General features: G+C 38.0%; 1 protein-coding gene across 1 annotated transcript in view; it reads left to right on the top strand.

Moving 5' to 3' along the window:
* The window catches only part of CDNF (cerebral dopamine neurotrophic factor), a 15,768-nt gene extending 2,385 nt beyond the window's left edge, over positions 1 to 13,383 (top strand). The window contains exons 2-4 of the mRNA XM_006098847.3: positions 6,815 to 6,942; positions 7,970 to 8,111; positions 12,101 to 13,383. Of these exons, the coding sequence (XP_006098909.1) occupies positions 6,815 to 6,942; positions 7,970 to 8,111; positions 12,101 to 12,279 (449 nt within the window). The 3' untranslated portion in view covers positions 12,280 to 13,383. The remainder of the gene's footprint in view (positions 1 to 6,814; positions 6,943 to 7,969; positions 8,112 to 12,100) is intronic.
* The last annotated feature ends 4,852 nt before the right edge of the window (positions 13,384 to 18,235 follow it).

Genomic DNA, 18,235 nt, shown 5'->3' with positions numbered 1-18,235 from the left:
TTTTGCTTCCTGTCTCTGTGCCCACTTGTTCATGGTATCTTCTGATTCTCTAGCCAGGTCTTCAGTATTAGAATTTTCCGGAGTTCTGTCTTCGGCCCTCCTCTCCTCTCATTCTACACACTCTTCTATATAATCGGAATCCACCTAACTATAGTCTGATTAATCCCAAATATGTATATCTAATCCTACTCCTTTTGAGAGTCCCAGAACTTGCATCCAATTGACTACTGGATATCCCCACTTAGATATCTTACATCTCAAACTCAACAGAGTCACAAACCAAAGTCATCATCTCCTCCCTTCTCAGTCTCCAAAACCTGTTATGCTTATGGTGACAGTATCTACCTGGTAAACTAGACTAGACATTTCTTCCTCCCTGATCCCCTATGTCCATCAGTCACTATGTCTGTTTATTCTACCTTCTGTTTGTCTCCTTTCTCCTTCCCCAGCTCCATTGCCTTGTTAAAGATATTCACCATTTTTATCTTCCTTCTGCCACAGCAGCATCCTTCTTGCCACCTTTCTTCCTCCACTCTAGTCTACAGCAGTGTTACCATGTTATTCCCTTATTCAATATCTTTTAGTGGTCTCTCACTTTCCCCCAGGTCTGTGCTTCTATATTTTCCCCACAGTATCTAGTATAGTTCTCCTAGTGTTCAGTAATTGTTCTGAACAAAGATATGCATATATGTTGTCATTAATCCACAGTGGGATTAATATAAGGCAAAGGTAAAATACTGATCAGTCCATGAGAGCCTTGAGCGCATTTGCTGCACAGCAATCTGAACTTAGGTTTTCATGGCTTTGGGTACATTGAAGAGAATAAAAGACAAAGTGAGGACTCTCCCAAGTTAGAAGTGTAATACTAGGTTCTTCCCCTTCCCCCTTCCTAATTAATTAGGAACTCCAAAGAACTAGACCTTCACTATAAAAGGTAAGGGTGTGTGTGTGTGTGTGTGTGTGTAAGAACAACTCTACTACCATCTTCAAACTAAAAAGGAATTGTATTACTTGAATTTTTTAAGGATTAACAGGGAAAACAAAAATATCTCCAGATAATTAATAATCACAAGCTAATCCACATATAGGCTGAAGCCCAAATTCATATAATATGGATGGTTCAAAACATTGCAAATTGATCATTTAATTTAAAGGGATTCCAAGCAAACATCAACAAATGCCAGTCTTACCTATAGGAATCCACCTTCCACCTAGTCCTCAAAGAATTCCCACAGCCAAAGTTCCAAGAATAAAGCTTATATTCAGAAAAATGACAAACCCATGGAGAAGAAAAGTACCATAAGTGATAGCCGGTTGAGACAAGAGACAGAAGAAGCACACCAGAAAAGGCTTCAGGTATTGGAATTTCTAGGGATCTATAATAATAAACGTGTAATATGCTAATTATACTGGACAGCTGAATGACCTTCCGGATGAAGCCAGGGCTGTGAGGGCTGAGCCCCTTGCATGAATTTCGTGCTTCGGGCCTCTAGTAGAATATAAAGGATATATCATGTTTAAAGAAACAAAGGAAGGGATTGAAGATATAAATAAAGGCAGGAAGCAATTAATAAAAGTCCAACCATATTTGGAAGAAAAACACAACCTTCTACAAATAGAAATTAATGGGGTTAACAGTAGATTACACAGCTGAGAAAAGAATTAGTGATTTGGAAGATTGAAGTAATTAAGAAGGAATCATTGAGATTTAAGAAAATTTATGAAAGGAAGATGAAGGTACAATGAGGATACAAAAGAATTCCAACATAGGTTAACTGGACTTCCAGAAGAAGAGGAGGATAGCTCAATTTTCCAAACTCATGAATGTCATCAATCCACAGATTGGGAAGTCCAATGTGCTCCAAACCAAAGAAATAAAATTATATGACTAGTATCTATACTAATAAAAGGGTAATATGCTAATTAGACCAGATATTTTCCGGACATCCTTCTGGACAAAGCCACGGTGGCGGGGGACGAGGCAGAGGCAGTTAGGGGCAATCAGGCCAGTGGGGGAGGGTAGTTAGGAGCGATCAGGCTGGTGGGGGGTCTAATTCCTTCTCTACCACTACTTGGGCAAGTTAATTGGCCTCTCTTTGACTCAGTTTTTTTTTTTTTTTAATCTGTAAAATGGGGATAGTAATGTGTCTACATCATAGCTTTGTTCTGGGACTTAAATGAATTAGTATATGTAAAATGCTTAGAACGATGCCAGCACCGTAAATGCCCAACACATGTTGGCTATGGGTGTTGTTGCCTGTGCCTCTTTTGAGCTCCATCTATTCACTGGCTCTTGATACTATAATCCTATATAATAAAGGGCTAATATGCTAATTAGACTGAACAGCAGGACAACCTTTTGGACAAAGCTGAGGCTGCGAGGCCAAGGCAGCCGGGGCTGCGAGGGCCAAGGTACTTGCACAAATTTTGTGCATCGGGTCTCTAGTCCTATATAATAAAAAGCTAATATGCAAATTGTCCCCTCCAGAGTTTGACCGACTGGGAGTTCAACAGCTTGCTATGATGTGCACTGACCACAAGGGGGTGGCGTAGAATGAAGGAAGGCCCTGGCCAGCAGCCCACAGCTGGCAGCCAGGGTGAAGGAAGGCTCTGATCGACCCTGATCGCTGGCCAGGCCTAGGGACCCTACCTGTGCATGAATTTTGTGCACTGGGCCTCTAGTCAAATATAATTGTTCAAATTGGGGTTTCACCTCAGGCTCATAATAATGGAACATATAGACTTATGCAGATTACCAAGGTGCTTTATTCAAGATACACATTCAGGTTTTTTCTGTGCTTAAACTAAGATGTCTCTTAGAGTAATATAGTAGGAGACTTCTATTGACATCAGTGGATAGATCTTCTAGATAGAAAATCAAGAAGGAAACATCCACCTTAAATGACACACTAGATCAGATGGATTTAATTGATATCTTCAGAGCATTTCACCCCAAAGCAGAAGAATATACATTTTTTTCAAGTACACATGGAACATTTTCTAAGCTAGACTACATGTTAGGACACAAAACAAGTCTAAATAAATGTAACAAGATTGAAATTATATCTAGCATTTTCTCTGGCCATAATGGTATGAGACTAGAAATCAATCACAAAAAAAAAAATCCGAAAAACACATAAAGACATTGAAGCTGAATAATAAGTTACTAAATAATGAGTGGGTTAACAATGAGATCAAGAGAAAAATAAAAAGATACCTTGAAACAAATGAAAATAAGAACCAACAACTTAAAATTTACAGAACACAGTGAAAGCAGTCCTAAGAGGAAAATTCATAGCATTACAGGCCTATCTCAAGAAAAAAGAAAAATTTCATACAATCTAACCTTGCATTTAAGGGAACTAGGAAAAGAACAACAAACAAAGCCCAAAGTGAGTAGAAGGAAGGGAATAATAATGATAGAGCAGAAATAAATAAAATAGGGTCTAAAAAACCCCACACAATTCAAAATATCAATGAAACCAAGAGCTGGTTTTTTGAAAAGATAAGAGTGACAAACCTTAACCAGACTATTCAAGAAAAAAAGAGAGAGGACCCAAATAAATAAAATCAGAAATGACAGCAGGGAAGTAACAACTGACACCACAGAAATACAAAGGATTATAAGAAAATATTGTGAATAACTATATACTAACAAATTGGACAATCTGGGAGAAATAGACAAATTCCTAAAAACATATAACATTTCAAAACTAAACCACGAAGAAAACAAAGGTCTGAACAGACTGATTACAACTAATAAAATTGTAGCAGTAACCAAAAACTCCCAACAAACGGAAAGGCTGGACCAAATGGCTTCAAAGGTGAATTTTACCAAATACTCAAAGATGAAGTAACACCTGCCCTTCTCAAACTATTCTAAACAATTCAAGTAGAGAGAAAACTCCCAAATTCATTTTATGAAGCCAACATTATCTTAATTCTAAAACCAGATAAAGACACTACAAAGCAAGAAAATTGTAGGTTAATATTCCTGATGAACATAGAAGTAAAAATCCTCAAAAAAATATTAGCAAAAAATTCTAGCAATACATTACAGGTCATACACCATGATCAACTGGGATTTATTCTGGAGATGCAGGGTTGTTACAACATCAGCAAATCAATTAACGTGATACACAACATAAATAAAATGAAGGGTAAAAATCTTATAATGATATCAACAGATGCAGAAGAAGCTTTTGACAAAATCTAGTACTCATTTATGATAAAAACAAACAACTTTCAGCAAAGTGGGAATAGAGGGAACATATATTAACATAAATGACATTATGACAAACATAAATGACAAACCCACAGCTAACATCATATTTAATGGGTAAAAACTAAAAGCATTTCTCCTGTGATCAGGAACAAGGCAGGGATGTCCACTTTCACCATTCTTCTTCAACATAGTACTGGAAGCTCTTGCCAGAGCAATCACACAAGAAGAAGAAATAAAAGGCATTCAAATTGGAAAGAAAGAAGTAAAACTGTCATTATTTACAGATGACATGATACTGTATTTAGAGAGCCCTAAAGATTCCACCAAAAAACTACTAAAACTGATAAATGAATTCAGTAAAGTACCAGATACAAAAATAAATATTTAGAAATCATTTGCATTTTTATTCGCCAATAATGAATTATCAGAAAGGGAGACTAAGAAAATCCCATTTACAATTTCATCAAAAGAAATAAAATACCTAGAAATAAATTTATCCAAGAAAGTAAAAAACCTATACTTGAAGAATTATAAGACATCGAGGAAAGGAATTGAAGAGGATACAAATAAATGGAAGCAGACACAGTGCTCATGGACAGGAAGAATTAACATTGTTAAATGTCCATGCTACCTAAAGCAATCTATAGGTTCAACGCAATTCCTATCAAAATACCAATGACATATTTTACAGAACTAGAACAAATAGTCCAAAAATTTATATGGAGCCACAAAGTCCCCAAATAACTACAGAAATCTTGAGAAAGAAGAACAAAGTGGGAGGAATCACACTACCTGATATCAAACTATACTACAAGGTTACAGTAGTCAAAGCAGCATGGTACTGACAAAAAACAGACATACAGATCAATGGAACAGAAAAGAGAGCCCAGAAATAAATCCATGCCTGTTCGATCAACTACTATTTGACAAAGGAGTCAAGAACATACAATGGGATAAAAACTGTTTCTTCAATAGTGGTATTGGGAAAATTGGACAGATATGTGCAAATAAATGAAACTAGATCACCTTCTTACACCATATACAAGAGTAAAGTAAAAACCGGTTAAAGAGTTAAATGTAAAAACTCAAAAGCATAAAACTCCTAGAAGAAAACATAGGCAGTAAAATCTCTGACATTTCTCTTAGCAATATTTTTTTTACATATCCTCAGGCAAGGGAAACAAAAGAAAAAATAAGCAAATGGAACTACATCAAACTAAAAAGTTTTGCACAAAGAAACCATCAACAAAAGGAAAAGACAACCTACTGAAAGGGAGAACAAATTTACCAATTATACATCTGCAAAGGGGTTAATATTCAATATTCAGAAAGAACTCATACAACTCAACACCAGAAAAGCAAACAACCTAATCAAAAAATGGGCAGAGGACCTGTAGAGACACTTCCAAAGAGAACATAGAGATGGCTAATAGACATATGCAAAGATGCTCAACATTACTAATCAGAGAAATGTGAACTATCCCACAATGAGATATCACCTTACACCTGTCAGAATGGCTGTCATCAATAAATCAACAAACAATAAGTGTTGGTGAGGATATGGAGAAAAGGTAACCCTTATGCACTGCTGGTGAGAATGCAGATTTGTACAGCCACTATGGAAAACAGTATGGAGTTTCCTCAAAAGATTAAAAATGGATCCAGTGATTCCACTTCTAGGTATATATCCAAAGAAATCCAAAACACTAATTTGAAAGAATATATGCCCCCTTATGTTTATTGCAGCATTATTTACAATAGCCAAGATATGGAACCAACCCAAGTGCCCTTCAATAGATGAGTGAATAAAAAAGTGGTGGTACATATATAAAATGGAGTAATACTTGGCCATAAAAATGGATGATATCTTCCTATTTGCAATAGCATGGATGGATTTAGAGGGTATTATGCTAAATGAAATAAGTTAGAAAAAGACAAATACCATATGATTTCACTTATATGTTGAATTTAAAGAGAAAATAAATGAACAAACAAAATAGCAACAGACTCATAGATACAGAGAACAGACTAGTCGCTTCCAGAGGGGAGAGGGTTGAGACTCTGGGTGAAAAAATGAAGGGATTAAGAAGTACAAGTTGGTGGTTAAAATTAGTCATGGGGATATAAAACACAGCATAGGAAATCTAGTTAATAATATTGTAATAACTATGTATGATTCCAGGGCGACCACTGCTAAAGTATATGATTATCTAACCACTATGTTGTACACCTGAAACTAATACAAAGTAATATTGAATGTAACCCCCATCCCTAAAACTAAGATGTCCAAAGCATTATATCCTATAAAAAGCTGTATTTTCTTTTAGGGTCAGCCAAAATTTGATTTGTAGGAATATTCTAATTTCAGGTGGAGCTTGGTTCTGAAGATGGATTGATTGATTCTATAAACTTATATTACTCAAAGCCCAATCCTAAGCTAATGGCTACAGGCCCAAATCATTCTTCCTAAAATGTTAATTCATTGTCACAATGCATTAAATCATACTTACATTTTTATTTGGTGAGTAGGACATAGCTGTGGTAGTGTTTATTTTGTATATAAATACATAATTTCTTTGTTCTTTCTAGTATGTGAAGAATTCTTGAACCGATTCTACAATTCCTTGATAGCCAGAGGAATTAACTTTTCTCTGGACACAATAGAAAAAGAATTGGTCAGCTTTTGCTTGGACGTCAAAGGAAAAGAAAACCGCCTGGTATGGTAAATTTTCACCTTGTACTTGAGGGAAAGTGCTGATACTTTCACTTCTTATTTTGGACTTAATGTCCTCCTGCTTAGATGCTGGCCTCAGGCATGTTCACTGTAGAGAGCAAGCAGAAATTGATCATTCAGTGAAATGCAGTCATATGAATTTTTATCTAGAATACATCTGATTTTATTTTGCTTTTGGAATAAACCACAGACAACCAAGCCCATATTTTCTTAAAATTATACAATTGAGTGTCTAATTGAGAATTTACTGTCCTGAGTTAAGAATGGATAGACTTTCTATTTCTTACCGAGACAATGAGTTCAACCTTTCCAAATATTTTATATTATTATTTATATATAACCAATGAAATTTCCTTGTAATGGTGTTTGCATAGTGTTTCCTGGGTATACACAAATGACTTTTTAAATAAACTGGTTTACATCACTAAAAACAATCTTAGGGCAATTCCTTTTGCCTAAAATTGTCATTTTAAATTTCCAGTTAAAGTTGCATTGCTGACAGCTCACCTCTGACACATTTAAAACTCTCAGCATTTATTTGTACCATTAAGTTTTATATTTTTAAATGTGAAATGCTTAAGTCGGGTAGCTTGAAAGGCAGTATAACATGAAAAAGTGCACTGACTGTAGAGCCAAAATGCTAGATCTTAAAAAAATTAATCTCTTCAACTTGCTAGCTGAGTGACCTTCAGTTGGCTTGGGTATAAAATGGGGATAATAATAGTACTTACTTCACAGGATTGTTGTGAGAATTAAATAAGTCAATACCTGTAAAGCCCTGAGAGCAGCGCCTGGCACAAGGAAAACACTCAGCAAGCCTTGGAGCATCATGTGAACTGCTGGGCACTTCTAATTAGGATGATCGTGGCAATGCGGTCATTTGTTTTCTGGTGTCTTAGCAGGGCTTGAAATTTAATAGCGGGGCCATGAAAACTAGGTTAACCTCTTTCTTACTTTTCAAAAGCGTATCACTTGCTTTGGGCCACTAAATTCTCTTCATTCTCCATCAGTGCTATTATCTAGGAGCAACAAAAGATGCAGCCACAAAGATCCTAAGTGAAGTCACTCGTCCAATGAGTGTGCACATGCCTGCAATGAAGATTTGTGAGAAGCTCAAGAAGATGGACAGTCAGATCTGTGAGCTGAAATATGGTATAATGGAGTCAAGTCTTTTTTTCCCTAGGATGTGTGAAGTATTGCCAATTCTCAAAACAGGCTATTTTTTCTAAAAAGTCAGTGTTAGGAGGCAAGAAATTCTTCATTTGTCATTATGTTGTTAGGCTGCTGAATGATACTTAATGCCACTTGATCTTTTTTGGGGAGTAAGAGAAATAAATACTGGCATAATCAGTGTAGGTAAAACTGTCATCCCAAATAGGAAAGTTTAAGCTCTTAAATCACCAAGGCAGTGTCAACTGTGTATGTCAAGGAAAAATTCAAAATATCGAGGGAATAACTACTCATGGTAATTTAGCTCTTGGCAACCTATTAAGGAAAGTTGCATCTACTCAAATATTCAAAGGTGATGTAAAGACTTTGAAGTTTTAAATGTGTGTGTATTGTTTCCCGTAGAGTTGCCTATTATTCTGCCAGCTTTAAATTTTGGGAAATAGGTTATTCACTTCAAATCAGGTTTTGCCGATGAAATGTCCTTATTTAGGGTGCCTAAAATAAACAGTGAGGAAAGAAAGATGTCTTATTTAAATCATTATCATTGGTCTTATACATTTCACATAGATAAATCTATTCTTATACTGAAACTTTCTATCTGGGCCAGCCTTTTTGGGTAGATTGAGTAGGTATGATAAATGCTGGGGCGATTCCTCCCTTAGCCTAGCCTTAATACCTGAAATTCCACCAGTAGAGACCCGTTTCTTTTGTTCAAGTCATTGTTTTATGTTACATACCAGCATAGTATTGTAAACTACCTAATTAGCACCCAGCTCTGAATTATTTTCTAACATAGCTGTGTAATATGCCTATGGACCATAACTACATAGTTGGCTTTAAATAGGTTTAAGGTTGGAAGGTACCAAAAAAACCCAGGTCTCTCAATTTGCCAAGAGCAGGCCCTAAATTCCAGGGTAGTGATTATGGGACAGGCATCCTTTTTTATTGGCTTTCAAGTAATGAAGTAGAGGCAGGAATCACTGAGTCCATACAAACAGTAGTCTTGAAAGGGACAAACCTATGCTGACTCTTTAATTCAACAACTTTATTTTGAATATCTTCTATTATGTGCCAGAGATGTTACTGGGTTCCTTGAATAATAGAAAAATTAATCATATATTTTTAAGAAATGAGTATCAACCTTTTTCTTGTAGTTTTGGGGTGTCATAGTGGTTTCCTATTTTTAAAATTAATACCAGATTCCAAGTTCTTTAGAAAAGCTCAAGGAAACTACTGACACTTGAGAGAAAGTATATTTCTCCTTCAACCATTTATCTTGAATAGACCACTAGTCCTTATTTTTTGTTCCCTACTTATTGTTGGCAAGAAAATTGAGATTGAACAGGGGCCTTTGAGCCATGGGATATTAATAATTTGGGCTATAAATGCTTCTACTTTTAAAGGCATTCTTCAAGTCATCCATGAAATTATGATCAAGGTAAGTGTAGAGTTGGATATGTTTTCAATTAGGAAGGTGTCATTTGGTTTTTGACCTGAAAAAATATTTTTGCTTGTTATGTATCTTAAAAGGATGGGGATCACTATAAAAATTTAAGGGTGGCTGACCCTTTCATCTGTATCTGACCCTCCAAATAAACAAGGCTTTAAAATCCAACTTTTATTATTTTTTTCCAGGTTTATTGAGATATAATTGACTTAAAACATTGTATAAATTTAAGGAAAATTACTCCTTTCTGATAGGGAAATTATAATCATAAGTATGTTATAGATAAGCTTAATTTATTTTTCTGTTTTGGGGCTTGACAATGGAGAAGTAGTTGAGTCTTAACATTCTCTGCAGACAATCTGTAAACAGGGAAATGGTAGTCTTGCTAAAGAAGTTAGATATTGGTGACAAATGTTATTGGCAAGAATGTTAGAAGCCAGATTGGTTGGCACTGAAGCACCAGCATTAGAGAAGTGGGTATCCCCCAAAGGACTGTAAGTGAATGCTGTGATAAATTAGTAATTCCAGTAGGGGTGGGGGATCAGGCGAGATTAAGCAAAAACAAATAAGGATCAATAAAAATGCTCCTAAATATATTCATGTGTTTGGATTTCTTTATATTTGTATTTAAAGACTTGATAGTGCTTTGTAAATGTATGCCTGTTTTACTAAAGACATATCTATCTATCTATCTATCTATCTATCTATCTATCTATCTGAAGAGCCAGGGTCCATAACATCGCAACAACCAAGGCTCAACCGAACACTAGAAGTCAGTGTCTGCAGCCGGTGTGGTGCAGTGACCCAGCACTGACTGCCAAGGGGGCTGTGGATCAGGCCCAGAAAGAGGCCTGCAGAGAGAGAGGCAGGGTCTGATCCACAGCCTCTGTGGCAGCTGTTGATCAGCCCTTGCCTCTCTCTTTCTCTCCGGGCTTCACCAGCAGCTGTGCCTTTGTTTTTCTCTGGGCCTCTGGGGGGGCTGCTGATCAGCCCTGCCTCTTTTATCAGGCCCAGAGATAGGCCTGGAGATGCTGACTGGCATAGAAACTGACCAATCAGAATTAAATCTGGGTGAAGTGCCAGGAGCCAATGGCTGCCTAGGAGGCAGAGCTTTTGACGCTGACTGGCATAGAAACCGACCAATCAGAGCCTAATCTGGGTGAACTGCGAAGGCAGAACCTAAGGTGGGGGCTCAGGAGGGGTTTTAAGGGCAACAGCTGTTTGGTGTAAGGCAGGGATTCTCAAACTACGGCCTGCGGGCCACATGCAAATATAAATATTGTATTTGTTCCCCTTTTGTTTTTTTACTTCAAAATAAGATATGTGCTGTGTGCATAGGAATTTGTTCATAGTTTTTTTTTAAACTATAGTCCGGCCCTCCAACGGTCTGAGGGACAGTGAACTGGCCCCCTGTTAAAAAGTTTGAGGACCCCTGGTGTAAGGTGTAAGAAAGTGGTTCAATATTTTAATGACCACTTTGGCAGTATAGTGCATATGGCTCTCTATCAGTCCAGATATAGGGATTATGTGTTTTTGTCTGTGAAGAGCATCTCCTCCTGCTGAAAAAGGCTTTTCTCCCCCATTTAAGCAATCCTAGCCTATATAATCTATCTATACTAATAAAAGGGTAATATGCTAATTAGACTGGGTCAACTGGCCATCTTGCAGACATCCAACTTCCTTCCAGACAAAGCCATGGTGGTGGGGGCCGAGGCAGAGGCAGTTAGGGGTGATCAGGATAGCAGGGGAGGGCCGTTGGGGGCGAGATCAGGCCAGCAGGGGAGGGCAGTTAGGGGTGATGAGTCAGGCAGAAGCAGTTAGGGGCAATCAAGCCAGCAGGGGAGGGCCATTGGGGGTGAGATTATGCTGACAGGGGAGGGCAGTTAGGGGTGATCAGGCAGGCAGAGGCAGTTGGGGGCGATCCGGCAGGTAGGCAGGTGAGCAGTTAGGAGCCAGTGATCCCAGATTGTGGTCGGACATCCTCCAAGGGGTCCCCGATTGGAGAGGGTGCAGGCTGGGCTGAGGGAACCTCCCAACCCCCCGCCCCCCTGCACGAATTCCATGCACCAGGCCTCTAGTCTTTACATAGAAAGTGAGCCATAACTTTCTAGTTATTTATGACCTATGGATTTAAGCTGGACACACACAGTTTGTCCCAAGGCATCCCTTTTTATTGGTTTCCTTCTTTTACCTTAGGAGTGGCAATTAGAATGTGCTGCTGTTATTTTAGGATTGTTGATCTTGAGAAGGCATGGGGCAGTAGCAGGTATTGCAAAGCTACACTTTGAAGCCCCCGTTTTGAAGCAAGTATAATTCCATGGAGAGAAAGTCTGATAGAACAACTTATCCCAATAGCTCTCTCTATATACACTTTCCTTAGGTTCTTGATTTCCATAGAAATTGGAACTGTTCTCCACTTTGGATCATAAGGTTGCCAGCACCCAGATTAAGTAACACCATTTGCTTTTCTAAACGTTTCAGAGTTGTTTTTTTTAAATTTGTGTTTTTTCTTTTTGTCATTTAGAAAAGAAATTAGACTTAGCATCAGTGGACCTGTGGAAGATGCGAGTGGCAGAGCTGAAACAGATCCTGTACAGCTGGGGAGAAGAATGCAGGGCCTGCGCCGAGAAAGCTGACTACGTAAATCTGATCAAGGAGCTGGCACCCAAGTATGCAGCGATGCACCCCAGGACAGAGCTGTGACCCTCAAATGCTGGGGCACCATTGGTTGTAATTAGAGACAAAATGAGTCTCTAGGATATGGATGAGTTGGTTAAAAGTAACCGGGAATTGCACTGTGCATGGTCGCATACATTTTGTTTTGATATGACACTTCAGGACTGTTTGCTTGGGTTTGTAAGTAAAACTGTTAATATTGGTGGTATCTTACATTTTCAGTGTACCAAAACCTAAAAGTGCCTTTCTCATAATTTTCTGGTAAGGACTATGTAAATGATTATTGGCTACCCCCTAAAACTGGGAAAAGTGAACTATTGAAAAATTGATGTAGTAAATTGATTCTAAGAAGGAGGATAATGCTTACAGGCCTCTCTGTGAACAAATATTTAATTGAATGGATTGGATTAGGACAGAAGGAACAATGTTTAGCTTATTAACTCTACACTTCAACTCAAAATAATAACCTGGCATAATAAAAAGTTTTTTAAAAAAAGTAAATTGTATTTTCAACTGCAAATCATTCTACTTTCTAGTTCTCTTTGATATCAGAAATTACAGGGCAGGAGGCACTACTTGAAATCAGTGTCTCCCATAAGAAGAAAACCTATTTAAAACCTGTTTAAACCTACTTAAAGGAAATAGATCAAGAATCTACTGAAGTGTAGCCAATGTTTTAGCAAATTGTATCAACACAAGTGAACAAAACTCAAGGTCTTTTGCATGCCTTTCTATCACACAGTAGATAAGCTTTTGAAAGAGGATTAAAACATATTAAGGGCACATGCAGGCAACATGGAGCTTTATGGTTCTCAGTGCTATTTTATCAGCTTTAAACTGCAAAAATCATTTTTGGCTCCATTTTCTGGTCACATAAGGAGATCTGCTGTAGAAGTGGCTGCCTCTGTGTGGCAGGTGGAGGTGGGGATGACTGCAGAGCAACTCGAGGGAACTTTCTGGGGTGATGGGACTCCCTATGCTTTGATGGTGGTTACATGGGTGAATATCATTGTTAAACTCATCTGGTAGTAAAATAAAGGTCTGGGTATTTTGTTGTATGTAAATTATATCTAAAAGACTGCTGTAGAAAAACTATTTGAAAATTAACTAAAATTAAATGATTCAAAACTTCTTGTGTGTTTAAAGAATTGCAATTACTGACTGGGAGTCCTTTTGGGGAGTGGAGGAGAAATTTTCCTGACTGAAATTATATATTGGAAATATTATTTTCACTTTTAAATGCTGCACAGGTAAACAAAATTTCAGTTGAGCAGTTGGGATATAATCAAACTTATCAGAGAATTAGTCGTTAGTAACTTAAAAATAAGAATAAGAAGGCTTTGGTGTAATAAGTGGCCAAAAGGGTTATTGTTTTTAGATTCTGAAAGCTTTATCATTATGTATAAAGCACCCTACTTAATTATGAATTATATCTTTAAAATGCCCAAATTGAGGTTTTGTTTGTTTGTTTTTACTTTTTATAAACTTATTGAAAGGTTAACATGGTGGTATGTGGGCAGGCTAAATAGCCATCTCAGATAGTGATTTAAGAAAAATTGAATTTATTTAGGGAAAGTGATGGGGGATGGGATACTCAAAGGGAAGGGCTGCACAGCACCAAGCCAAGGGGCACTGGGTCTATGACGGAGGTTCATCCTTATATATAGTCATAGGCAGGAGGCTCTTGTCCTCAGTAGTCCGGGGGTTGACTTGGTGGGCTGAGAACGTGAATGGAATGCGGATGTGCGATCAAGAGTCTTTAGGACAGTTTTAATTCCTTATATGGTCTGATTCCTGATGCCCAGCAAGTTTTTCCTGGTCTTTGTTTTCCTGTGGTGGGAAGTTTACAAATGGCTGTTAAGGATTATATTGTCCTATAGTCCTAACACTTATGTTTGTTTTTCTTTAGTGCATTTTGAAACTAAAGTTGTTATTTGAAAAAGAATGTTTTGAAATATGACCTCAAAATCAGGTCATATTTCTCAAGGTCTTTTTTTTTCAGGATATAAATCTAGGTAATAAGAATACTGCCCAGGAAGTCATTCAAATCCATGCTATTTAATCTAGTTTCTCAAAGGGATTTAATCTAAGTCAGTGCTACTCAAACTTCTCAAACTGTGTATCCAAATCATCTGGGGATCTTGTTAAAATGGGGATTTGGAATTAGTAGATCTGGGAGGGGCCTGAGCCTCTGCATTACTAACAAACCTCAAGTCATGCCCAGGCTGCTCTTCCAGGAACCACACTTTAAGTAGCAAGGGCCTGAGTAATGGATCCTGTGATTGATTTATTTTTTCCTTCTGCCAGTCTCAATTAGTTAGGTTTATAATAGAGCTGAATATAACCATAATGACAAAAAAACAAGCTACAATAAAATCACCAGCATTGATTCTTCCATGTAAAAGTAGCCCAGAGGTAGCCAGTCCAGAGTAAATATGGCACTTCTACGAAGTTCTCAGGGACTCAGCTCTTATCTTTTTGCTTCATATCCTAGTTGTAGGTTCCATTTTAAACCCTGGCCAGGTTGGCTGCTTAGAACCCTGTTCCAGAAGGCAGAAGGCATGAAAAGACTGCCTCTGCACTGAGTCAGCCTCTTTGGGGCAGCCTTTCTCCTCCCCACCCCTTTCATGCTATTTGCTTCTTTCATAAATACAGGCAGTTATGTCTTTTCTTCTTTTTTCGTTTGCCAAGAAGTAGCAACTGTTTTTCTATTTTATTTTTATTTTAAATCTCTTTCTCTTTCTCGTTTTATTTTAAATCTCTCTTTCTCTTTCTCGTGTGTGTGTGTGTGTGTGTGTATGCATTTTTGGTGTGTTTTTACCCAAAATCTATAGATGTGACAAAACTCTGGGCTAAAGACTTGCATTTAAACAGCAGTGGTCTGGGTCAGACATTATTCCTGATCTACTCTAAATCAGACATTATTCCTGATCTACTCTAAATTTCTAAAATTCCAAGCAGACAACCCTTTTCTTTGCTTCCTAAATACACATGGGAGACTAGATATAACATTTGGAGCACAGTTTAAAAGTTGTAGTTCTTTGAGTATGGATATCTGTAATTCACATTCCATTGAAGAGTGTTAAATTTAGAACAAAGTAGCTTGGCATGTAGGACAAGAAAATATTTCACTATGAGATCCCTAAAAAACAGCAAAGCACTTTGTGACCCAGAGGCCCTATCTGTGAGCTTGAGCAGCTCTTGATACATGTCTTCTAGCAGATGTCTGAGTTTATCCATCGACTCTCACTCAGAAGAAGTGATTGTCAGGTGCCCATTCTTTTATAGTGTGTTTGAAATACAATAATTCCAGCAAGAGAGAACTAGAAAAGTGTGTTTGAAATACAATAATTCCAGCAAGAGAGAACTAGAAATGCTTTTCACCTACAAAAATTTTGAGAATTTGGAATTGTGCAGGGACCCCTGGTGCTGAATTTCTAGAGCTCACTAGGATTTAAATTAAAAATTTAATGTGTGAGACTGACAAATTAAAATTTTAAATGTGGTAGTTGCTGGAGGTAAGGTTGTTAGTGTCAGTGAAGTGGATCAGTTTTAAAGCAGTATTTTTTAAAACTTCTTAGGTGATTTCCCTGTGAGGCTGTCCTAGGTGCTATCTATATATCTAATTTGCCAGCTCCCTGCCAGGGTTGCTATTTTCTTGGTGTGCTAAGCTCAGCCTGCCCAGTTTGGGTCTTCCAAAGTTTTGTGGTTGACCCTGCAAGTTAACATACCTGGTCCGGCAAGTTGAGCATTTTCTGTGAACATATAGCTGTTTATTAAGATACTGTAGATTAGTTGAATTACACTGTGGAAGAGATGGATTAATCAGTATTTAGAACAAAAGAAGAAAGAAAAAGAATGCATAAGGACATGGAATAGAGGTCCATATCCATTACCAAAATACTTGGAGCTAGGGATTCATAACATTTTTCAGGTTCTGAAAAGATACTATGGTGCATGTACTAAATATTTCATAACCCCCCTAGGAGCTTGGGGCAGCACCCTGTAACATGCTCCCTAAATCCAGACCAGGTTTTGTCAACAGAAGAAGTCAGGTCAGGTTTTGCTTGTCAAAGAGTTACAAAAAAGGAACTTTTTATTTTCAGAGCTTTTTGGGTTTCTGAATCTTGGGTGAGAGATTGTGGCACTGCGATTCTCTGGTGACTCCAATTTGGGTTTTATTAATCATTAATTAAGACTCTGGGACACCTTAGATAGGACCTCTACCTCCCATGGACTAGTCTCCCACAGACAGAACTTTTTTCTCCTAGAAAGGAGTTGAAAAGCAGCTGGGGGGGCCTCAGAGAATTAGGACCCTAGGTGTCTCACTTCCTTCTTTGGCCACAAGCCTTCCCTGAGCATAGTACAGGACAGACATAAATACCCACTGAGGGAATGCACTCACCATGTTGTTTTCCGTTCAAACAGGTGGGTCAGCTGTAGTTTCCCCTCTTCAGGTCACGACAACGAAGCAGCAGAGAGAGTAGCTGCTCCCCCTTTCTGCAACCACCACCCTGGAGACTTTTCTCGTCAGACTGAAACTCTGCTCAGCCTTTGCAACCAGCTGTCTGATAGTTGCTGTAGCTGCAATGTTTACAGGAGCTGCAGAAGATGCTGTTTACAGGGCTCTTGTCTTTTTTCCTTTTGAATTTTTTAAAACCTGTTTTGGAAAGAACAGATCAAATGTTGGCTCCTTAGTGACAGAACAGCTATAAATATGTTCTGAGGGATCTTGGTCTGTGCAATTTTTAGCAGGCAGTGAACTTGCTCACCTGATAGATACTATCTCAGAATGTGCGTCTATCTCAGTAATTTAGGCGTTCTCATTTCCGATTCTTCTATTGTCAGCCAAATATTTACTTCTTATATATCTCTATTCCTCCTCAGTCCTAAGTTAATACATTCCTTGTTTCTCTCAGAAAAGAGTCTGGAGTTTTCTCCTTTCCAAATTATATTCATATGTATACATTTTTGTCTTCCCAGAAAGTTCAGTGTCACAGCAACTTGACCTTAGGCTGTAAGTGCTCAAGAGCCTGCTTCAGACTCATTTGCAAATGACCTTTGCAGTCCCCTTTGCTTTCTATAATGCAGTTTATTGGTAGTTGCCAAAAGTTTCATTTTATTGGAAAATCTTATTACTGTAAGGGCATCTTGAATATACAAAGATAGAAGTAGAAATAATAGGACAGAAAGAGCACTAGATTAGAATTTGAGCCCTAGGTTTGCCGATGGCTGAGAAGAGTCAATAAACTTTCCTGACCCTCAGTTTTTCATCTTAGAATATAGCTAGTAATGTCTACCTAATTGAGTTATTGTGAGGATTAAATGGAGAAAAAATAAGTAAAATATGTAATAGAGTGTCTAGCTCAGGGTAAAAACCTCAAAAGATATTAGTTGAATCTGAGTGGCACTTTTAAAGATTTCATTTATTGTTACAGCATTCTGCATGAAGGCATGGTGAGTATTGGCCCATTTTATAGATGAGGAAGTGAGGCAGAGGCAACATTTAGTGACTTGCCTACCAAAGCCTGGAAATGAATTCAGGTCACCTGACTTCTGGATTGGATGTAATTTTTAGGTTGAGAAATTCAGGGGTGAGAGAGATTGGTGATTTGAAACGTAGGACTTTAAAGTGATCTTTGGGCCCACCGAGTGTGGTTCCATGGCTGAGTGTGGACCCATGAACCAAGAGGTGGCTGGTTCCATTTCCAGTCAGGCACATGCCTGGGTTGCCAGCTTGATCCCCAGTGGAGAGCGTGCATGAGGCAGCTGATCGATGATGTTTCTATATCTTTATCCTTTTCTCTTCCTCTGTCTCTAAAATAAATAATAACATTTAAAAATAACTATAGTGATCTTTGGGAAGCCAGCATATTCACATCTTGTGTTCTTAAAGTGATTGAAAGAAAGAGTCAAGCCCTAGCCAGTTTGGCTCAGTGGATAGAGTGTCAGTGGATAGAGTGTCAGCCTGCAGACTGAAGGG

This window comes from Myotis lucifugus, unplaced genomic scaffold (genome assembly GCF_000147115.1).
Source record: "Myotis lucifugus unplaced genomic scaffold, Myoluc2.0 scaffold_249, whole genome shotgun sequence".
Classification (NCBI taxonomy): Eukaryota; Metazoa; Chordata; class Mammalia; order Chiroptera; family Vespertilionidae; genus Myotis; species Myotis lucifugus.
This window is presented reverse-complemented; position numbering and strand designations above follow the sequence as displayed.